At 47.9% G+C, this 24031-nt stretch overlaps 1 protein-coding gene across 3 annotated transcripts in view; it reads right to left on the minus strand.

Annotated features, from left to right (window-relative positions):
- Nucleotides 1–8317: 8317 nt before the first annotated feature.
- The window catches only part of NTF3 (neurotrophin 3), a 66646-nt gene continuing 50932 nt past the window's right edge, over nt 8318–24031 (minus strand). For all 3 annotated transcript variants that reach the window (XM_074326159.1, XM_074326160.1, XM_019754341.2), the window contains one exon: nt 8318–9423. In XM_074326159.1, the coding sequence (XP_074182260.1) occupies nt 8629–9423 (795 nt within the window). In that variant the 3' untranslated portion in view covers nt 8318–8628. The remainder of the gene's footprint in view (nt 9424–24031) is intronic.

Consider the following 24031-nt stretch of genomic DNA (forward strand, 5'->3'; position numbering starts at 1 on the left):
TAAAATACCAAACGACCGCGGTACCAGTTAGTACGGCCTTTCCCTGGGGTGCACGGGAATTCCTTATTCTCCAACACTCAAAGAAGGCCCAGGGGAGACCCAGGACCCTGCTCCACCCTACTGGTTCACTGTGTCACACTGCCTGTTCCAGCTACAGACATTGCACTATCACCCAAGAGGTAGGTCCTACTCTCATATCCATTTTATAGAAAACTTGAGACAGTGAAATCAGGAACTTGCCCAAGGTCACATGATTATGAATGGCGGGATCGGGGTTCAGCCTAGGTCACTGCACCACCACACCAACCAGAGGGGCAGCCTCTGGAGGGCCTTGTAACTGCAAATTTAAGATCCGATGTGGAAAAATCCAGGTCTCTGAGAAGTCCCTGGGAACAGCAAAGCACTTGCTGGCAGGGAAAATGCTGGAGTGACATCAGCGGCACCATTACAAAAGCCCTCCTGCTGGCCCAGTGAAGTGTCTAAAGCACTCATGTCACCCACTCCTACAGTTTGGTTGAGAAGGTGCTGTTAGGGCAGTGGGATAATGGAGGGTGTTCTGGACTGGATGGCAGAAGACCTAGCTCTCATCCCGTTTCTGCCCTACATATTAGCTGTGTGACCTTGCTGGGTTGCTTAGCCTCTCTGGAGTCTAGCTGGCTTAGGAGGTTGGCTATGGAAGCCATCCTAGTGGTCTTTCTGGGGCTTCTCAGAGACCATCCAGCTTATCTCTCCTGTACCCTCTCAAAGCTCCCACCCCTGCCACTCATTCTTAAGGTAGGCTGGGTTAGCTCTCAGGGTACTTTGTAATCAAATTTGAAATGTTTTTATACCCGCTTTTCAGGAAGGAAATCTGAAGATTGTGGAGTACAAATGACTCAACTGCAGTCCCAAGTAAAGTCACTGTGACGAGGCCCCAGGTGTCGTCTTAGATTATAAGAAACATGCCTTAGATTATAAGTAAATTCCCTTGGGTGTCAGAGCCAGAGATCTAGCTCCCTACCCTCCACCGCCTGCCCTGGTTGGGGAACGACCAGTAGGAGCCAGAGGCACGGGAATTCAGAGGGAGTGGCCCTTCCCACTGGCTGCCCCCCAGCCCAGGCCTTTCTGCAGCTGGAGGGGTCCCCAGGACCCACCCTGACATCAACAGGGAGTGACTGAGTCTTGCTGCTTTGGAATGGAACAGATCTGACAGGATAAAAAGTCCCTTAGAGTGAGGACAGCCTGAAGGAGAGCTTCTGGGGAAAAGCAGCGCTGTGCGTAACGCTGGCCTCTGTCAAAGGGAGAAAGGGGCGCCTACGGTCTCTGATAAAAAGCTTCACTCAGAGCTGAAGAAGGATGAGGTGACTCATGAACTGGGTCCTGTTTACACTTCCATTGCCAAAGCCTGGCTTTTGATTTTTGGTTAAAGATCTTCTGCTTTAATTAGGGCTATTAAATGCTCAGAGTATATGAAAATGGGTTTGACTTCCCTTAGGCACACTGACATTTCATGTCTTGAATTTCATAGCAACAAGGATTTTAATCATGGAAATATATGGTAAATAACACCACCCTCACCCTGCCCTGACAGCTCCCTGTTCATTCTCTATTCTTTATGTTTCAGCTTCCCAACATCTGACTATTCCCTTAACATCTAACTTGAATTGTTTCTGACGGTATCTTCAAGCTGACCACTAAGGCACACCTCCATGGAGTGACGCTGGTCTGAAGGTGCCCTGGGCCTCAGCATATACATTTCCTTCTCCTCGGTCATCTCCAAGCACTTGTCCAGCTTCCAAAGGGGTGAAGCAGTGGGTGGAATTGGCCGTCTGCCATGGAAACCTGACCACAGGCCTCTATAGGGGAGCCCAGATTCCACACCCTGATTTGCTGACAAGCTCCCACCCATTTTTGTTTCCACTGAACTTCAACTAGACTTATTTGTAAACAAAAAAGCTTATTGATGCTGGGTTATTTGTAAATAAAGAGCTGTTCTTTCATAATTTCAAGCATGCATCTATCTTGATCAACCATCTATTGGCTATTTCTACCTTGATGTCCCATGGGCACCTCAAATGCATTATCTATTATTCCCGCCTTCAAACCCACTCGTCTTGCTGTCCTCTCGATTACGATTTAGAATCATGATTCCTCGAGATTGTTGTGCTCCTCTTCCTTAGTGCTTCCCTCTCTCTCATTCCACATCCAATGTGCAAATCTTATTGAGTACATCTCCAAAGTGCTTCTCTAATCTGACGTTCTCCCTACTTTCATGGCCTTCTCCTTAGCCTCAGTCCTCCCCTGTATTAGTGACTGCTGTCTTCCAGCTAGCACGCCATCAATCTGTGTCTAGTCTATCCATCCAATACATTGCCACAAAAATTATCTTCCAAAAAAAAAAAAGAAAAAGCTGGAAAAAAACCGTTGTTGCCTCCTCCTTGCTTAATAAACCAGCAATCCTCAAATTGTGCGTCACCTGGGAACTTTTAGAAATGCAGATCCTCAGGCCCCACTCCAGACCTAAGGAGTCAGAAACTCAGGTGATGGGGCCCAGCAATCAGTTTTAATAAGTCCTCCAGTTGACCCTGATGATGGGGTCCCCAAATAATCGAATACAAACTTCATAGCCTTTCACATATGACCTTGAATTATTTGGTCCCAACTTCTCTCTCCAGTTTCCTAGTCATGAAATTCTTGTTACCCCAAATCTTTTACTTTTCTCTATGTATGTCAGACCCTCTAATCATTACGCATTCTTTTGTAGGCTATTCCTCTGTCTGGCATAGACTTTGCCTCACTCCTCCCTGTCAAATTCCTACTCATCCCTAAGAGCCATCTCAGAGGTCACCACCTCAGGAAGCCTCCCCTGACTGTCCCAAGCAGCATTTAGTTGCTCTTTATCTGGAATTCTTTTTGTTGACACTCTAGTTATGGCTGTTTTATCTGGAGATTTGGTTTCGACATAGGGAATGAATTTCTATCCGATAGTTAGAGTTGTTTTAAAATAGAGCGAGCTCCTTGTGAGGAGGTGCTTATAGAGAGGATGTGGAAATTGTCAAGGCTGCTCTAAGCTGCTCTAAGGTCCTATCCTTTCTATTCACTGCTCTTCCCAGAGAGTTGGCATCTCTTGTGCTGAGTCCATACAGGTGAGCAGAGTGTCTGATGTCTAGTAGGCATTCAGCAAATTAAAAAACAAAATGTGTTGAATGAATAAAAGACAGATATCTGCCTTACAAGGAAGGATAAAGGTTCTGTCCAAATTTGAAACTTTTCTCTTAGAAGAGCCCCAAAGGGCTGAGCAATGCTGATGTTTACTCTTAGCGAGAAACTACAATCACCTTCCCCCAGGATAGTGATTGTAAAATTGAACTGGGAGGTCCACTGCTGTGAGCTGCTCTCCTGATGAGTCTGGCATCCCCTTCACGTGGGACAATTGTTGGGAATCTCAGCTGTATTGACCCTGTAACCTCTCCTGTGTGCCAAGGGCATGTCACCCCGCTCACCCCATTGATATTCGACGTTCAAGGTCCCTGAAGCATTCAGCATGTTCTCCATTACTGTCTTACTCACCTTCCACACTGCACAGACTTCCTGGGCTCCTCTCTGGGCACTGCCCCTTACCAGCTGAACAACCTGGGCAAGTTCCGGAACTTTTCTTTGCCAGATGTCCTCAACTGCACAACAGAGTTAAAACTACCGGATGTACATAGTGCTGTGTACAGAGGAAGCAGCCAGTAAATGATAACGATTACTACTATTATTCATTCTTTGGTCTGACCTTACCTTCCACCCCCTAACCCCACACCAGCTTCTAGTGCTTTCCTACCAAATCAGAAGGTCCACAACTCCACCTCCTTCTGCTTTGGCTGGTGGAGTCAGTCTGATGCCTTTTCTTTCAGCAAATCCTCAACCCTGACCAGCCTGTTCTCTAGCCCCAAGAATGTTCATTTTCCATATGCTCCCCAGCTGGCCACCAGCTCAGTCTCCTAAAGGTTAAACTTGTGTTCCGGAGCATTCTTTTCAAGCATTACCTTCCCTTTAAAAAATGCAACACATTAAGAGTTAGAATATCAAAGCAACCACACACAAACACACACACACATGCCCACGCATGAATACACACATACACGCACATGTACAAACACATACATGCCCACCCACCTCCCTACATCTCCCTGTGAAAAGCCATCTAACTCATTAGGCTGTGCTTCACAATTTCCCAATAAATTTCTATGTTTTCTCGCCACAGAGCCTTCTGTAACTGAACAGTCTAAACCATTACCGAACTCCGCAACAGTTCAACTCAGCCAAACTCACCAGCGGTAGCCAGCTTCTAGGAAAGACTTTTGATATCTTTGGGCCATTGCCTTTTCCACTTCTTTACTCCTCTGTATCCCTGTTCCCCACCGCAGACACATCTGCGCTTTTTCATGGGCCTTCCATACACTGTAACCAAATACAGGCGAGGACTGAAGGCAACAAATCCACACTCATTCAGATCGCTTCAACCTGCTCTGTCATTGTGCTCTCCCAAGCTGGGCCAACCTCCATCTGGAACCAACCAAAAACCCAGGGGTTCCAGTCAACACAGAGGCACTTGCATTTCAGCTCATTGTGAAACACATGTGCCTTTTGAGAAGTCCACTCACCCACTGTAACTTGAGAAGGCATATGTAAGGAGTTTGGGTCTCCTTAGATTTGGGGGTGGGGCCTTTGAGGAAGAGGGTCACAACGAAGAAGGTTGCAATGAGAGAAGCAATCTTCAGTGGCTGCAGCAATTCCTGGGTTTCTGGAATTGACAGGGTCAAGGCCATTTGGCCAGGGTTGTGAGGGGTGTGTGTGGGGGGGGACGGGAAGGGGGTGTTGTAGACGACTGACTGTTCTCCAGGCTCCAGAGTACCCTCCCTGAGGCTGAGCAGAGTTGGAGGTCTGCGAGGTAGAGCCAGGCCTAGCCGAGGACCTGGCACTGGCTTTGCATGTCCTGGGCTATCAGAGCTTGAAGCCTGGGGGATGGGTCTTCCAGGTGAAGCCAGACAAATCTCCAGGTAGCTATAAACTGAATACACAGATTTCATTCTCAAACACATGTTCAAAAGTGATAAAATAAATGCAGATGGTTTCTCCAAGCCTCGGTGGAGGGTTTTTACATGGAGTAAATGAACTAAAAAGCACACATAAACACAGACACGGGAAAGCGACCAACAAAGAAATCCTCAAAAACTCTAAACCCTAAAACACCAACCTGGAGAAAGCATTGTTGGACAGGAGTGAGAGAGCAGGAGGGAGGGAGGGAGGGAGGGAGGGAGGCTGAGGGGAGGAGGGCGAGAATGAGAACAAGAACCAAGCTGTCTCATAAATTCGCAAGAAATAACACACACACATACACACACACACTTGAGAAATCACATTGGTTGCTAGTAGTTTTGCTGGGAAGGGTTAGAAATCTTTCCCTGGAGTGTCACTGAGAAGAATTCAAGGCCTGTCAATAAGACTGGGCCAGTGAAACTGTCCCTGGGAATAGTCCCTGGGGACCGCCTTCCATGCGGTATGATTGATACATGTCCACTGTGACGTTTAGAAATTCCTCCCAGAATTCCCGATGAGGCCTCCTGCAAATCACCTAAAAGCTAGCTGCCGTCGTGGTCATCGTCATCATCATCATCATCATCATCATGTTACAGGGGGTTTCTTATGCGCCAGGAACTAGATGTGTTCATTACACTGTAAAACAGTCTTATGAAATAAGCACTACGCTCATTGTATCAACAAAGAAACAAAGGCTCAGAAAGGTTAAGCAACTTGCTCAAGTTCACACAGCCCATACATCGGGGAACCTTAGAGATGGATGAGAGGGTAGAGAGAAGCTCCTGCCAAGGGCCAGCAGAGCTTCTCAGTGTAGCATTCACAACGGAAGTGATGACTGTCCATTCTGGACAGGCCCCGACCTCTGCAGTAGAATCTCATGATGCTGAAAGCCCCCATTAGGACAGGAGTTATCCAAGGATATCCAAACAATAAGGGGAGGTGAAAGAGACTGGAGTTTTGCAGGAGCCAGACACCAGCCCTCCTTCTATCTCAGAGATGAGTTTAAATTTTAACCGGTCGCAGAAGCAGATATGCACACTACGTAGAAATAGGCCTGCTACGAACCTCGAAAACAGCTCTGTCCAGGACCAATTAGCCTAACATGTTGACTTTGGCAGCACGTGAATACCCTCTTCTGCTAATAAAGTTACTGAAATGGAACTGGCTAATGCTTCATTACTCTGCCACCCAGCATGGGAGAGGCAGAGCGGTCACATGGCCCGAAGCCCAGAGTTCCTTTCAGGAATGTTTTCACTCATCCCCAGGTTCACTTTCCCCTCAAAGCTACATTTACCCTCGAAGCGTGCTGCTCCAGAATCACTCTTGACATGCAGGCAAACTCCTTCCTTTCAAGGCAGGGCCCAGGACGCAGCCCTGCTGTTTAGGGTCTTTGGTTTCCCAGGCTGGGGTGTGGGGCCTCTGTCACCCAAGCCCATCTCCTCAGGCAGCCAGACCCTCTAGACAAGCCCTCTACCCATTTAGAGTAGAAGTTCCAGAAGAGAAACCCAAGTTCCTGCCTGGGAACTAGGCTTGGGTGGATCATAAGGCTTCCATTAGCTTATCAGCGGGTTCACTGTGTTTTTGATGCAGGCTCACGAAGCAAGAGGTACAAAAGGTTGCCACGATGAGAACTACACTTTTTATTTCTCTAGGATCTTAATGTTTATTCTGCAATGCAATGTGACATGCAGATGGGGGAAAGGGAGAACCAGTAAGGAGAAAAGGAAACTGTGTCATCATTCAAACAGAGGTTTCAATCTACACTCTGCCACTTACCTGCTCAGTGATCAGGGGCAAGTCAACTCCTCAAGCCTCAATTTCCTCACCTGTCAACTGGAGATGATCGTAACTACCTCAAAGGATTTGTGACAACTGAAGGTGGCTGTGTTTGAAGGTGCCCCGCACATAACGGGCGTGGGGCAAATTCCTCATTTCCAGCCCTCATATTTTAGGCATCTAGAATTGAGTGCAGACTTAACCAAAGTCAGTGCTACTTGGTGAGCCTGTTTCAAGGGTTCATAATACATAAAGGACACATCTTCTATCAGGCATGTGCTAGAGAAATCTCGGGGTACGAGCTGCTCTAGATAGAGAGAGCACATGTAGGCCTTGAAGGCAAGGTAATCCAGTGGAGGCATGGGACACATTTCAGGCAGTAATGGCAGCCTCCATGGTAGCACAGTGAGCACTTCATGTAGCCCATGAGATGGGAGATAAGAGTCCTTAGGTTCCAATCCCAGGAGGACAAACTGCTTCCCAGTGGGAAAAAGGCTTGAGGGACGCCACTAGTGTCCTCCCCAGGCCTGCTGCGGCAGGACAGTGGCAGCCATCCCCACAATTACCCCTCCACTGCTGTGACTCCTTCTGGGACCTAGTAAGCACTGGGAAGGTTCCTTCCAGTTGAGCTTTTACATTTCCAAGTGATGACTCAACCAAACCAAAAATGATGTAGAGGAACACAATAGCTGAGAAAGGAGAAGAGGGGACGGGACCGGGGACGACCACTCTCGAATGTCTACCCTACGCTACGAAGTCGACAGGGATTATTTGGCCGAATCCGCAGGACAGCCCTGTAAGGTAGGCAGAATCCCTATCTGACGTTCTGACCCTAGGAAACATGGGCTCAGGAGTCTTCAAAACCTTGCCCCAAGTCACAGGGGACGAGCTGGAATTTGAACCCAGGTCTGACTCCAAAGCTTGAGCATTTTCTAATCCCTCATGCAGTCTATGAGGGGCTGCCAGAAGGGGGGAAGGCCGTGCGCCAAAGACTCTCCAATGAGCAAATTCTCTTCTGTGGATAGATTATTCATGATCCATTTCAGTTTGCTTCTGGGTAACCATACAATTATTCTGTTACAAATAGTTAAAAAAATTTTTCCTGTGTGCCTAAAAGGATGAAAACCACTTACAAAAAGCAAAACAGAAACCAAAGCCAAAAAAATCCAACCCTTAAACAACCCCAAACAACAAATGTGCTGAAAAGAAACTTGCAAAACTGAAATTGCCAGGTTCATCGTTATTGTTCCAGGACTATCCCACTGGAGCAGATCGTAATTCCAATGGGCAAAACTGACAGCAGAGAAAGGAGAGCAAGTTCCCGACAGTGAGCTTGCTGGTCAGAATTTAGTGTGGGGCTCCAAGCTACTGGGTGTCGTTTTCAATGGCGGTGATAACAGTGCTTTTAATTAATGAATCAAATATAAAGTATACCAAGAGGGGGTCATTACTGTCTAGACACAACTCTGACATCATCTGATTTTAACAAGTTTACTAAAATGACAGTCATGGCCTTGACAATACTGAATGCAAAATACTGGTGTACACAGATTTTACAGAGCGGCTCCTGAGAGCTGGGTCACAAAATAAGGTTTAACAGATGGGAGAGGCCTGAGGGAAGGCAAGCACACTGATTTTATTGAGAAAAAAGCTTATATACTGTAGGGTTGCTGAAGTTTAATAAATAAAGGTCAACTTATAATATATAAAAACAATATAAACATTTATATGCTACATGCATATCATATAATTTAAAGTAATAATTTATATATGGGGAAAGATGTCAATTTATGTTCTTCCGATTTTTCTCGACAAGGCACACACACAGGAGGTGTCTATCCGTATCCATCGCCAGCCTACAAGTTTATTGTTTTCTGACGTCAGTGCTCGGACATAGGTTTGGGACGTTTTGCACTGTGAGTTCCAGTGTTTATCGTCAATCCCCCTACAACCATTTTTGACAGGCCTGGCTTCTTTACATCTCGTCTCATAAAAATATTGTTTGACAGGAGAGTTGCCGGTTTTGATCTCCCCCAGCACCGTGACCTGGTGTCCCCGAATGTCGATGGCCGACGACTTGTCGGTCACCCACAGGCTCTCGCTGTCACACACGGAGTACTCCCCTCGGTGACTCTTGTGCTCCGCATACCTCTTCCTCCGCGACGTTCTGTTCGCCACCACAGGGTTGCCCACGTAATCCTCCATGAGATACAAGGGTGGGGGCTCCAAGGGGGCGCTGTCACTCAGCAGGACCCTGGGCGAGTTGTAGCGTCTCTGTTGCCGCAGCAGTTCCGGGTCCATTGCAATCATCGGCTGAAATTCCGACTTGGCGGGCTCGCCCTGCTCCCGCTCTTGGGGGGCCTCTGCCTTGGGCAGAGTGCTCTGGTAGTTTTCCTTAACGTCCACCATCTGCTTGGAAAGCTTGTTTTTCAATATATCTGCCTGGATCAGCTTAATAATCAGGGAATTGAGTGAGTCTTCTGGCAAACTCCTTTGATCCATGTTGTTACCTTGGATGCCACGGAGATAAGCGAGAAATATCACATAAAACAAGATGGACATCACCTTGTTCACCTGTAAGATCTGTAAAGGAAACACAGGTGTTAATAGCAGGCTGTGGGAGCTGAGTCCATGTCATTCTGGGGCCAGCTACCTGAGGCCGAGTGTCCCTGTGCAGGTAAGAGAGAGCAGGTGTCACCACCCTAGGTGAGCAAACAAAATTCCTCCCCGATGTCCAGACACAGAGCCCATCTAGCTCTTTCCCCACCCCTGGGAATTGCTGCCCTCATCCAAGTCCCCCGAATCTCTAAAATGCCTTGCTCTCCTAGACTCCAAGGGCTTTACCTCAACAGTCTTTCTTCTAGCATTGTGACTGTGTGTTGGAGAAAGAGATGCACGTGTGTGTCTGTGTGTGGGTGTACGCACGCATGTTGTGTAAACAAGAGAGGGAGGGCCAAATAATTTTTTAAATGAAATAAACCAAAAACACTAGTGGAGTGTCCTACAGTAGAAGCGAGTTAGGTCTCTTCCTAGGACCCCCGTCACAAAGGCAAAGACAGAGTGAGGAATGCATTCCGGGCCTCAGCCTCTGCTCTTTCCTACACAGACAGCACCCATTGCGTTGGCATTGGAGGTCTACTATATCTGCAGCTTTCTGCTGTGTGTGGACGATATCCTGCCACTTCTTTAAACATCACTGGAGCCTGAGAAGACCATAGTCCACTCCACCTTGGCAAACTATGAAGAAACTGAACCTGAAAATGACAACGGGTATTTATAGTCTTGTACGAGCAGCAGCAACCTGGCAAATATCTCAAGAAACAGAGCTCTACTGCCCCTTAACTGCAAACCCTGGGATCTCTCAAAGGAATGCCCTGAGGCTGGGGGTTGGCGTGGCTGCTTCTGTATTGTGGCATCAGAGATGGGCTCACCTCCGGTGGGGCCACGACTGCTGGAGTCATTCTTCTACCTTGAAAATGAACACATGGGGCCGCTACCCACTCTGTGACAAGGCTTGAGTTTTATGGTGCTCTGCCAAACTCTCCAAAGAACATGGTTCCTCTGGACACCCAGCTGCTCCCAGACACCCTCTTTACAAGACAGCAGCAGAAAATGGAGAGAGGCAGCACCATCCAGCTCAAATTAATGAGCTGGACTTGCCCTGAATAGCAAGATTCCTTGCTGATTGATTTTTCTCATTTGGCTTTTTAAAGATACCATTACGAAATGTTTCTTTTAATAGTTAGATTTCTAATTCTGTTATCTCCCTGTTTAAATGACATTTTAACCCATCAACGCTCTCATTCTGTTGCCATTGTAGAACCTCAACACGGGGTTTCCGGTGAGTCTTTGTGGAATTAGTGGGCTGATCTCAAGATACCGTCCTTGCTGGTCTCTCTCAGCAGATCCATGCTCGGATTTTCTGAAGCTTGGAACTGGAAGGAGACTCTCCAGGTGGGGAGGGGTGGCTGCATGAGTGATCCAATTCTGTGCTCTGTGATTCACATCACCTGCCTAGAGGTATCCATTCTTTAATTACCACTGCTACCACCTCCCTGGCCCCCAGGGGTACATTGTTTTCTCTTTACGGTTCTGTGCAACCGTGGAAAATAAAAATCCTTGGGAGGATTTTTTTTCCCTTTCAGGAAGGCTTTATGAAATCCAGGGGGGAACCGGAAGGGAAATAAAACAAAGGTGGCACGAGAAATAGAAAAGCTGTCCTACTTACCATGTACCCATGTCTGAGCCTGCCCATGCTAACTAACTTGCTCCCAGGACTCACAGATGCAGCCACTTTCCCCATCTTGTCTAAAGAACTGCTCTCTTGTCCCCAAAGGCCAGCAATGTTGCAGGCACTTTGCTCCAATTTCCTCCTCCTGGCTCCTGGCCTGTCTCTCTGATAAGGGGACCATCTTTCTTCCATGGGAACGACTTTCTGGACAACTGACTCCTTCAAGGTCAAAGCTGAGTGAAGGATGCTAGCTTTGCTGCCCAACCCTAAAAATTGCCCTAGGATTCATATTATCCTAGGAAAATGGTTCCCACAGGATAACTAATCTCCTTCCCGCTCTGCATGTAAGTGACATTTCCTTTAATCTTGCAGGATCAACAAAATGAAACTTGAAAAACATAAAAAGTATGGCATACATGTCATTAGAATTACACCTCCTGCTCCCAACCCTTACACCCAAATAGAACATAACCGCAGTAAAATAATTTGGGATTGAGAATCTATCAAACTCAATTTATTAAATCCCCCAAAATCTCAGCCACTGCAATCTCAGAGTACACAAGATATCTACTCATAGGGAAGGCGATCAGGTATGGTTTGGGGTTTGGGGGGAGGTCCCAGGTAGAATAAGAGTCGACGTATAGATTAGCAAGGTCCTTACAAGGGTGAGTTGATAAGAAGAATGATGGATGGTACCGATGGACTGCGGAAGCGTCTTTATGGCTGGTGGCCTGCATACAGAACCAAAGGGTACAAGAAAGAGAAGAGCTTGTAGTCCAACTCCTTCATTTTACAGATGAGGAAAACCTAAATTGCAGTTTAAAGAAGGGAGACACACAAGAAAGAGAGAGGGGTCCTTTGCACTCAGGGCCCAGCCTCCCTTTTCTTTATTACGATTGGTCTCACACAGCCTGCGCTCCACTATTCGAAAGCTACTTGAAGAAGCTTTATGACCCATGTGTGTGTGTTGTCCCCTTCACCTTGCACATTTTCATCACTTCTCCTGCTGAAATTTTACCCATTCTTCAGTGCCTGGTTTAAGAAACTGGCTTTTCTGTGACGCTCCCTGGCGGCAGCAGCGGCCACTTCCTCTGCATTCCTGCAGCTTGTGGTCTGAATGGTGATGGTGGCAGGTACAGCGTTGTACATGGTTTACTCACAAGACTCTCTTCTCCAAGGCCAGGAGCCCCTTCCTTCCTGCTTATGTCTGTGCCTCTCCACGGTGTCCACACCCCAGTGCATATAAGGTGGAGGTGGGGGTCTAGGTGCAGTGAGTCAGAGATGGAAGTGAGGGCGGCTGAAAGCAGAACCAGCTACATAATGTGCAGGGCCTCGTGCAAAAGTTATTTTGAGGCAGGGTGGCTGCAGGAGGTGTAGCAGCATTTGAGCCAACATGGCATGTCCCCAGGCGCATGCTCCATTGTCCCATTGCACTTCACATACAAAACACATATTCAGAAATAAAATTCTAAGAATTGCAAGATGGCAACCACAGAGCATTGAACCTTGAGTTCAATGGGGTCCCCTTGCTGAGTGCGGGGCCACAGCACAGGTTGCAGGTTCATGAAGCCAACCCTGGCTGCAGGAACTCAGATGTTCCATCGCGGTGAAATCGTTTGAAGGTAAGAGTAGAAATCCATTTTTGGTCAGGAGGGATGGCCACAGCCCACTGAGTGCTGCGTGGCAGGGTGTCATGTTCAGAGCTGTGGACAGGAGCTATGACTTCAGCTGCGTCTGGCAGAGAGCCTGGGGTTGTGGAAAATGCAAAAGCCCTTGAGACTGCCTGCTTTCTTCCTCCAGGCAGCAGTGGCCAAGGATGGAGGGAACAAAACGGGGCAGTGGGAGAGATCAGGATCATCCAGGAGGAATATTTTTATCACTGACATTGCTATGAATTGCCAAAGCACGGTGAGCATAAAAAGCAGGCTGACTTTTAGTTGATTTAATGACTGTTTTTAAATTCTCTACAGACAATACTGCTGCTTGTACCCTGGTGGACCTTCCTACCATCCCAGCTCAGTGTGCACTGCCTCTGGGAATCCCAAGGCATGTGGTGGGTTAGCATGGAGGTCTCCTGACTCTTTTAGACAGCCCTGCCCCCTTTTTGAGTCCCAACACACAAACGCAGCACAAAGAAATCAGGCAACCGCTGGTGGGGGTAGAGGGGGACAAATGAAAAAACTTAATAATATAAAAAGCTCCCCAAAGTCCCTGCGACTAGGTCCTGCCTTTTCCGGATCTGTACGGTTCCTTACCATCAAATCCCAAACCTTGCCATGATTCTTTCTCATCATCTGCAGCCTGGTAAGTGTTTCTAAACTATCTGCAAGGCCACATGGAATCCAGCAGGCTTCCTGGGCCACCATCTGATAATCTGCTTTCAGCTTTTTCCACAGGGAGCAAGGTCATGAATGTTGGCAAATGTTGGTCGTCGAACTCCCCAAACACAATGTTGGAAGCTGGAAATGTCCCTAGATAACCTCCTTATTTTTACGAATCATGAAAGAAACTGAAGCCAGGAGTGGTGGTGATTGAGTCACCCACGCTCAGACCACTAAGGAAGAGTAGAGAATGATGGGTGATACTTGGTTCTTCAGCTCAACAAAAATCATGCGGCTCGTGCATACTCAAGGTTATCGTGAAGAGTAAATAATGATCTCTCCGTGGAAGCACCTAGCACAGTGTTTGGAACAGAATGACACACTGCACACAAAGCTGAGTTATCCGTGGCAGCGGAGATGCTGCATGCCTGCCGTGCGGGCACACATACACGTTGCCAGAGGACCAGTTCCCTGGAGTGGGGCTATGAAAAAGGGAAGGACCACTAGAGTTCATAAACAATTAACCTATTGTGTCATCACTGTCGTATGTCTCCTCGTTGATGATGAGTCCACGTCGTTTTCATCCACACACGCCTGACGCCCAGCACAGGGCAGGTCTATGGCAGAGCCTCAGTGCCTGTTACAGAATAAGCGCCTACTACGGTCGAGACCTACCCAAGACCCTGCTACTGGCCTGCGATCTGGATGGACCTCTGCCAAGTCTGGTTTGGAAGCCAATCAACTCTGCCTTCTTTTCCCAAAGCAAATACAGGCCCTGGCTCTGAAATAGGCTACAGTCCCTAGGCTCTTCTTGGCTATAATTGGAAAAAGACCTGTTAAAGACCTCAGTAAAACCCTCTTCCTACACTCTCCCCAGTGCCCATTTCCCCTGCTCGGAGTTTTCCAAGATCCTGACCAACTTGCATATGCTATTTTCCTCACTTAGAAATGCTTTCCCACATATGGTGTTTTCTCAGTCCCTGGGGCAACATTCCTACAAGGTTTCACCATCCCTCAAAATACTCAAAAGAGAGCAATTTCTGGTTCCTCCTTTTTGGCTCAGTTTACAATACACACAGAGGGGTGGGGGGTATTCAAGAAGCAGCTGAAGTGGAGAAGGAAGCTGGGATGGCGAGTGGTGCAGGATCTGGGCCCACAGCAAGCACAAGGATCGGTCCTGTCACACGTACAGGGGGCTGTACCCGCTGAGTTCTGATTGACCTCTCCCGACACTAGCTTCCCGACATGGGAGCACCTCTTCCTGAAAGGACCAAAGACCTTGCCTGTTGCGTATGTGTGGAGTAAATATTTAGCCTGGTCAGAGTGCGAGCACCGAGAACAAAAATGCTATGTGCCAGGTACATTAAGTCTTTAATATTGATAACAATTCCTCTGAGGTAGGTACTTACATTTCCCATTTCAGATGGGGAAACTGAGGCCACAAGATGGTTTAATAACTAGCTAATAAGCAGATAATAAGTACAGCCGTGGTCTGATCATAGTCTGGCCCTTGAGTTGATGCTCTTAATGATTATACTGTCTGTCCCTGCTCTCGAACATTCCCAAAAGTTTATTTCCAGAGGAAGCTCAAGTTCCACGCCTGGAGCCAGGACAGCTGCCACCAGCAGGCTGAGCATCTCCGCAATAAGCCTCAGCCCTAAGCAGAGTTTCCAGGGATTGGAGGCCACAGCTCTGGCCTCCTCGCCCCATACTCCCCATGGAAATATTCCCCGTGAGATCAGTGAACAACATTCAGCTTATTCGTCCTGTCCCTCCTGGGCCCGATGCTCTCCGAGGTCAGTCCCTCTGCAGATCACCCATCCCTGCAGAGGCCATGTGGTTGTGGGCAGAGCACTGGCTGTACCTTCGGAAGCCCGGGGCTTGGCATCAGTTCTGCAAATCAGGGTGACTTACAGAGAAGGCATAAAGATGCTAGCTTTCCTCAGGGAGGAGACTTGAGATCAAATGTGGAAGCACTTTTAAATTTGCCAAGTTTTTAATACGCAAATTCAAGCGATCTCATGATTTCTGGTCCAGCCACATCCCCGGGAGGCAAATGCGTCCTCTGGCTGGGGTTAACAGGGACACTGTCCAGCTGTAACCAGAAGGGCCTGATCTTTGGAGAATTTCTGCAGCTACGACATGGTCTCTGACTAATGCTAAGGACTCCAACGACCACATCCTGCCAGATAACCCTAACATCTTGTTCAGGGTGTGGAAAGGGAGAGAGGTGGGAAAGCCATAGATTTCAAGTAGAATGACAAAAAGGAAAGGAATGTGGTGGAAATATTACACTAAGGCCATATAAAAGACCAGCTGAGCTTGTTCCCCATATCTTAATTGCAAAGTTAATTCAAATAGGCTTTGTTCTGAACACAGGTCCTGAGGCCTAAAAATTAACAGTGGAGCCTCACGAAGACGTTCTGACCCAATGACAGAGATCCTGGCGGAGCCTCCGCTGGGGCTTGGTCTGGTTTTGGTTAATCTCTTTATTAATGATCCGGAAGCAGGAGAGAGGGGAAAGTGGCAGATTAATTAAAATGCACAGATGACGCTCAAAGGGAAGGTGCTACAAACACCGGTGAGGACAGACCAATTATTCCCCGGTACCCGTGGGGGTTGGCAACCTGGAAATAGTATGATGAGATTCAAACTGGAAACACGTAGGTTAATTCACTGGAGGCCAGATGAATCCAAAACCAACAAGGGAGAGAAAGGCTTGTAAAAGGATGAAGGGAAAGAGAGACTTGGAATTCACTGCATATGGAGTAAATGAGAAACGAACTCACATGAAGGGGGCCGTGTGCGTTTCCCCCACAGCTCTACGTTCTTTTCCAAGACCCACCTCATTCACTCTCAGCACACTCTCAGCACACCTGTGGCGCGGTGGCAGTTCTCCCCTGACTGTGGAAGCACAAATACATAAATTGAGCTTCTGAGAGGGCACAAAATTGGAGCCAAGATCAGAGAGCAGGTCAATGACTGCCACCGAGAGATGGTTCTAAATTCCCCGAACCAAAAGTGATCAGTGATCTAGAGGAGAAAGGGACACCCTCTCTGTGACGTATTTGGTGAGACCTTGTTTGGGAGCCCCTGACCCCTGGGCAGGTCTGCATCTGCGCAGAGTCAACACAGGACAGAGGAGAGGCAAGGAGATGGATTCCTCTTCGGTTTGTAAAAATCCCTCATGCTGCATAGTTCCTCTGTTACACCTTGGTTTACTCAGGGTTCTGAAACTGACTGACATAGACAACTCTCGGCTCAAGGTCTGTGGAATAGGAGGACGAGGTCCTCCGTTTTCAGGAGATGCTGGCTTCCCAGTAGAAACACGGCACACAGTCCGGCAGGGAAGGCATATTCCAGAATGAAACAAAACAAAACAGAGCACCTCGGAAGGTTGACTCGCCTCCCTCAGAAAGGAATTTCTAAAATGGTCCCTCTTAGAGGCCAGAAAATGCGGACTGAAGACCTCTGGATGGACAAGGAGCCTACATGCAACAAACAAGCTCAGTGCCCCGAGATGGATGCTGAAAGCTGTGAGTTTGCTTTGCACAGCTGTTGGGGAGGAATTTTACATTGTTCAAAGCATACCCTCCTCTGGCCCCGAGGCAGTGAAAGATGGAAGGTATGGCACATGTGAAAACAATGTGCGCCAGCAGCTCTGACAGGAAGGGAGTGCAGTCGCTGCCCGGGCCAAGGAACCCTCTGGCGTGCTCCCATCCTGGCAAAGAGATCTGAAAGGAGCTTGGTATGCCGACACAAGCCCCAGGAAACCCCGATTTACTCTAGCCTTTCCATACTACAAACTCATTTCATCAGCAGAGGGCAGACAAGGAAGGACCTGCAGGGGCAACCGTATCGATCCAGCCACTGGCCAGAAGGGCATTGGTCTAGTAAACTTAGTCTCTGTTCTGGGCACTAATACTCATCCGCCACTGCACATAAAGGTGCATATGCATGGGCTTGTCTACACACACACACACACACACTTTAGCTCCCCAAGATGAGGATGGGTTACAGTCAGGTTATTTCCAAATTATCGTATAATTTAATATTCTGAGGCATTTGGGTTTCAGTTTCATTTTCTGCATCTGGTTAGCTCCACTTTTCAAGCGTGTAAAACACACAAGGGAAGGCTGCTTCAGTTACATAGACAGTTGAGGGTACACCTGGAGTTGAACTCTTCGTATCAGAGAATAACTGCTCCAGGTGAACCTTTTCATTTTAGATTTATGCCCCATGTTTGAGTTGGGTTTATGTGTTAAGCATATGTACAACCCACAAAGTTCCCATATAGCTGTAAGTTAATATTACTACAAGGGATGGGTTGCTGAGTAATTAATCTTTAATAATTAGAATAAATAATGATGATGGTGAAGATGAAGCATCAATCTTGTTTACCTCGCCAAGAAAGTCATCAAATGGCAGAATAAAGAAGTTGGCTTTCTCTTGAGAGCTGGAAGCTAAGGGAAATCCCAAAGCACAACTTCCATTCACACTTTGGGTGCCTCTTCCAAACCAAGACCACAGCTGGCTTGGCAATGCCCAAACCTTTGTGCATCACCCAGAGCAGCAATAGCAAGGCCGGGATCAACCCAACCCATAATGGCTTGGCCCCACGAGGACTTGGCCGCAGTAAGTGTGGTCAGATGAAAGCTTTTCTCCTCCAGGCGTGGCGATCAGACCTGTATCAAATATAGCCTATGTTTCCCCCTCACAGCCAACTTCCTTTCATGAGGATAAGGAATCGGTAAATGGTCCGTGGCTGTCTTTGGTCTGGATTTCCTCTCTAGGAAAATGCCATGTCTGAAGACTCTGAGGACAAGGCTTCGTTCTACTCTGCTAGCATCTCTCCCCTCTGCTCATTCTGGCCACCACCCTTCACATGAACACCTTGATAGACCAGGGAACTGAGGCAAGACAGCTGGCTATGCGGTGACTTCTGAGCCTCTTGTCGCCCACTTGGGAAGTGACGCTGGGATGTGTACCCAGGAAGAAAATCAATCTCCCCCCCAACTGGAGTGTGTGGTAGGCACTTCATAAATGAGCTGACTCCGATCCCACACAGTCTACCGACTCTTTCTGGACAGCTGGGCGAGACTAAAACCAACCCAGAGCTTGTCCTCTGAAAGCAAGTTTGGCACCAACACCCTGAAGCCAAAGCCATCTTTTAGCAGACACAGCCATAATAATCGCTAATAATAACAGCTAGCATTTACTGAGCTGCGCCACATGCTAGGAACTTCGCAGGACACTTCACACGGATTAGCTCAAGTAATCCTCACAGATCTGATTATTATCCCCACTGTTCAGCGGAGGAAACTGAGGCTCAGAGGGATTAAGTCATTTTGTTCGAGATCACACATCAATTGGGAGGCAAAGCCAGGACGCAAACCCGTCTGTGCAGCCCCACAGGACTTTGGACAGATACCGCGTTTAACACCCCCCCCCCCCCCCCCCCGCCCAATTCATTCCAGAAAGTCTAAAGCACCTGCCACAGGCTTGCAGTGAACTAGGCAGTGAACACCACGTTGGTATATTAATGCTTCCATCCTTTTTTAGAGAAAGGGACATCCAAGACAGGACGTCTGAAACACACACGACATTTCACCATCTGAGGCTGGCATCACCAGTGCACAGAGGCTGAAACACATCTCTGCAACATGGAGCTAATAGGCTCATTTATTGATGCTTCAGTTTCCCCAAAGGGAAAACATTCCTCTTTCCTTATTTGATGGTAAAGAAGACCAGTAACTCAGGGATTCTTTCTGAAAATTGCTGGATTTTTGAAGGTGAGAAAGATCTCTGATTCTTTGGTTTTCATCGACCTTAATATATTTGCAGTTGACAAGGAAAAATAAAATAACATGGATTCTTGGCACATCTCCTGCTCTGACTTATGAATGAAAACCAACTCTGCTATTAACCAGCTTTGTGGCTGCAGGAGAACCGTGGCTGATCTTCGGGTCTCAATTCCTAATGGAACTTCTCCACAGGGGTGCTGCTGGTATTTTGGAAAGTTCTTCAATGCTCAGTTTTGTCCCCGACACACGAAGCCCTGGCCCTCTACTAAATATCAATCACTTTTCCAAACAGCATCTGGGAAGGCCTTACCCCTCCTGGCTAAGAATCGTATAACATAATGCTGGTGGCCTAAAGCAGTTGTTCCCTGCTGTTTTTGGATTGTTGACCTTTTTAGAATGTGATAAAAGTTAAAACAAACAAAAAACACTTTCCCCTAAAAAAAATACATGTGCACATAAAGGAAAAATTTTGCAAAGTAATTTCAAGTGAGTTCACAGGCTCCCTAAAGTTTAACCCACAGACCCACAGATCCTAGGTGAAGAATCCTTGAACTACAGAGTTTCGAAGGTTCTCCCTGGCCGCAGTACTCTATGCGTCTCTTACCCTCTGCCAGCCCTGAGTCATTTCTTCACCAGACCACATGATACTCATTACCAGTCTCATTTTCTGGTCCTCCCTGTTTTCTGTGTTCCTTTGAAGCTACAGAGCCAGGTAATGGCATCTTGAACTACTAGGGTTCTCAGATAATAGGAAATTTACAATGGGAGAGTAACTGGCCCAAAATGAAACAATAAATTAGTGGAAGAGCCAGAACTGAGACCCAGCTCTCCAGAAAACCAGCCCTGGGTTGCTCATCTGGAACCAACACAGAATGGTATATTTAAGAACACAAAGAGGGAAATCCATCCACAAGGCTCAACTGCCAGCGGGGCTTTCTCAGGGAGGCATAAGGGTCCCACATGAGCCTGACCAATGCGACATGTTTAACACTACACTCATGTGAGAGGGCTGGGGCCCTGACAGCCTCCCCTCCTCCAGCCTGAGAGGTAGCCCATGGAGGCAGCATCTTTCCCTCCTTCCTCTTACAAATATTTGTGTAGTGTTGGCACCGTAACACCTAGGGACATCCACATTCTGTGAGGGCTTTGGGATTCTGTGCATTTTCCTTTCCATCTCTCATCTACCAACACTGGATGACTTCACTTCCAACCTGATGGCTTTTTCATCCCTTTGGTCTCCCTGTTCTGCAATGTCCTCAAGACCAGTGCTCTCCATTACCTTGGAAACTTGACTGTTTCTGAAGAGCCAACTGCTATTATGATTATAGGAGCACGTTCTCTCAGGAGGAGGAGCTGGAGGTGGGGAGACTGCAGGGCAGTCACAGGACACTGGCCTAGGGAGACACCCCTGAAAGCTCGAGAGAGGAAGCTTCAGTGTAAACAGAGGCTCCTTTGATATATCAGATAGCAAAAGTACGTAAATTCATCACGCTACAAGAGGATCTAGCCAGAAAACACATTGGGGCCAGATACAGTGCATAAGCATGTTGCTGATTTAAAACACAGCCGCCAATTTTTGATGCTCCTCCCATCTAGAGGTGGTGTCCATGTGGCCTCCCCTTGTGTGTGGTGGCTTATGGCCGTTTTGACCAGTATAGTATAGCAGAAGTAACGCTATATGACTTCCCAAGGCTTGGCTGTAAGAGGCCATGCAGCTTCTTCCTGTTCTTGGAGCCCTGAACTGACATGTGAATCATCTGACAGTCCCGAGGACACCATGCTAGCGAGGCTCCTCTCGACAGTGTTCTCGCCAGCCCGCCGAGGCTCTAGTCTTGCACGTGAAGCTGGCCTGGACGGTCTGGACCCGCCCATCAGCCAGCAGAACACCACCAAGTGACAACCTCTGTCCATGCCACATGGCACAGAAGAATCACCGAACCCAGTTCTACCCAATAGAAATCATGAGGAATGATAAAATGGTGGTTGTTTTACACCACTAAGTGTTGGGATGGTTTGTTACACAGCAAAAGATAAGCAAACACTCAGAGCTGGGAAAACTACAGAGGATCAGAGGTGTCACCTTTTAGTGTCAATAATGGCATGTCATTAGATTTGCTTAGAAGGATCTGAGTCAATTCCTGGAGGATGGATCTGAGATGGATCGCTAGGATAATTACTTGTACTACTTGCTACTTGAGGCTGGAACCATGTAGAATAGGAATGACCTTTGGAGCTGCCAATCACCTGAGATGTGCTCCGGCTAAGGTACTGCCATCCAGTGGATCTGATTGCAAATTGGCAACTTGGCAATGCAGAGGTGTGAAGCCACTCTCTACTCTCTGAGACATCTGTGTGTGTCAGGGGGGAGGGGGGCAGGCAGATAAGGCTTTTTTGAACAGGAGGTTTTGGCTGAGTCAAAGGCCCCTGGACACGTGGCTTTTTTTACCGGGCTAGGGAAAAATGGGGGTCATGAGAGAGAATGCCCCCTCCGAGGCCACTACTACAGTAGCTCCAGAGGGTGTCTGCACTTAGAGTCCTGTTAGAAACTGTTCCACCCTGCCACTATTCCCCCGAGCTAGCTAAATCCTTGCACTGGCATACATTTGCTTCCCTCCCACCAGGGAAATGAACAAGCTGGTGCTGCAGACATGGCAGGTAGCCACAGACCAGGTGCCATGAGAAAGCATGAAGACATGAGGACTCAGTTTCAAAAAGAGCTCCCTGGCAGTGATGCAGAGGCCCACGAAACAGGCCATGGTCATGCAGGACATTTGTTGCTTGTCCCAAGAGTGGCTGGGGCAATGCCCAGCAACACTGCCATCACAGGTGGTGGAGAGGGATTCCAACCAATATACGTGCTGCTGGGAAAGAGGCCGGGCAGTGTGTGTGTGAGTGTGTGTACGTCTGTGTGTGTCTAGTATATCTCAGTTGATGTGTCCTTGAGTGTGTGTGTGAGTGTATGTGTGTGTATGTCTGTGTTGTAAGTTGGGAGAGAGATGCTGAGAAGGGAAGAAAATCTAAGGGTTAAGAGGGATCCCAAGACTGGATGCTCCCCACAGCTTTCCCATTAAGTCACTGCAAGACCTTGGACAAGCCTTTTTCTTCCCTCCTCCCAGGCATCAGTTTGCTCTTCTCCAAAGGGAGGGAGTCCGAATAAATCAGCCTAAGATCATTCCAGTGCTAGCTGTGTGTCTGCCCACAGGAGGCCTAAATCAGGCTCCGGGCTTGATGCTGTCCCTCTGGTGCCCTTGGATACAAAGGAGGGAAAGATGGCTCTGGGGGGTCCTACTTACCCCCCTACACACTGTCAGCTCTGCTCATTTGCATAGTAAGGCACATGGCCCAGTGGCCTTCTTGGGTCCCTGTCAATTAGAAACACGTAAGGATAGGCAGGAGAGAAACCCGGGAGATAGAAAGAGAAACTCTAGGTCAAGTTTGCATTTCTCATTATTTCTCCAACCCTTCTCAAATTCCTTTTGTTTGGAAACCTCCTTGAGTTTCTGAAAGCTGCCCCCTCCCCCATCCCACCCCTGAAACACTCTAGGAGCAACTCCAGCCTGTAACCCTTCTGGATAACACGTTCCATATGTCGGTCACTCTGCATGAAACGTTTGCACTCACTTTTCTGGTCACCTCCTCCGTGGTCTCCCCACACTGCCTCTCCAGAGAACAGCCTACCAAGTCCCTCTCGAGCCCTCTCTGTTCGAGAAGGATGAGTTTAGTTCAGGTGGGAGCACACTGTGCTTTCCCCCCAAGGTCAATTCCCATTAAGCATTCCTGCCGGTTTGCCTCCTGAGTGCCCAGAGCGCTTGCTTGCCTTTGCTCCAGCCCACCCGCCGACACGACAGCTGTGAGAGACCCTCCTTTAAGCACTGGGGCTAATTGAGCAGCGCTCTGAAGGAGCTGGCCACATGATTTGCTTAGAGCGTGCTTTTCTAGCAGGGCAACACAGCGTTCTATTGTCTTCCTTCCCCACCCCGGCTCCCCCTCCTCCCCCTCCTCCCGTGGCTACCCACCATGGTGAGTAAATAAAGGCTGAAGAGATTTTTCCAACCTAACTTCCAATGCTCCTTTTGGGGATGCGAACAGACTTTCCATCCCTCCTTGCCTGACCCCTACATCATGCACCTCCCCTATCCCCCTCTGATACATCTTTTGGCCACTGAGCTTGACTCTTGAAAAATACAATGCACAGCTTCACACTAGTTTTTGTGAGTTTCCACAGGTCTGGAGGGGTTGAGATGGGTGGGCTGAAGGTGACCTCAAATTGTCAAAGGAGCCTGAGAACTCCATGCAGCTCCTCTTCCTCAGAAGCATCATTGTATTTAAAGGCTTCAGGCCCCTGTGGGTTCTCTGGAGAGTGAGCAGAAGCCATCTTGAAGCAGGAAGTGAGGCAACCCTTTAACCTAACAAGTGCAGGCAGGAGCAAGCAGGGAAAACATGAGATCCCATGGGCCAGATCATGGGCTCAAGGTTTTCCAAAACAGACACACACGTCTTAGGCAGAGAAACATCCGGGGGCATGGCAGAACCTTCTTAAAGGAAGGAAGGGTGATACGTTGAGCACCAACTATATATGCCAAGGCCTGCATTTTAAGACTTAATCCCACTGTCTCTAGCTTTTTGGGTGCAGATGAAGTTAAGAAAATTATACAGAGAGGGCATTGCTATTTTAAGCTGAGAAATTTAGGGCATAAAGTAGGTGAGTGATAGACTCAAAAGCTGTCACAGCTTGCGGTAAAGCTAAAACCAGAGCCCTGCTTCCCAACTCTTGATCCTACGCGCTTCCTAAAAAATAATCCTCTCTATTATCAACGTCCTGAAGAGTCCGAAAG

This window comes from Rhinolophus sinicus, linkage group LG02, assembly GCF_036562045.2.
Source record: "Rhinolophus sinicus isolate RSC01 linkage group LG02, ASM3656204v1, whole genome shotgun sequence".
In the NCBI taxonomy this organism is placed as follows: Eukaryota; Metazoa; Chordata; class Mammalia; order Chiroptera; family Rhinolophidae; genus Rhinolophus; species Rhinolophus sinicus.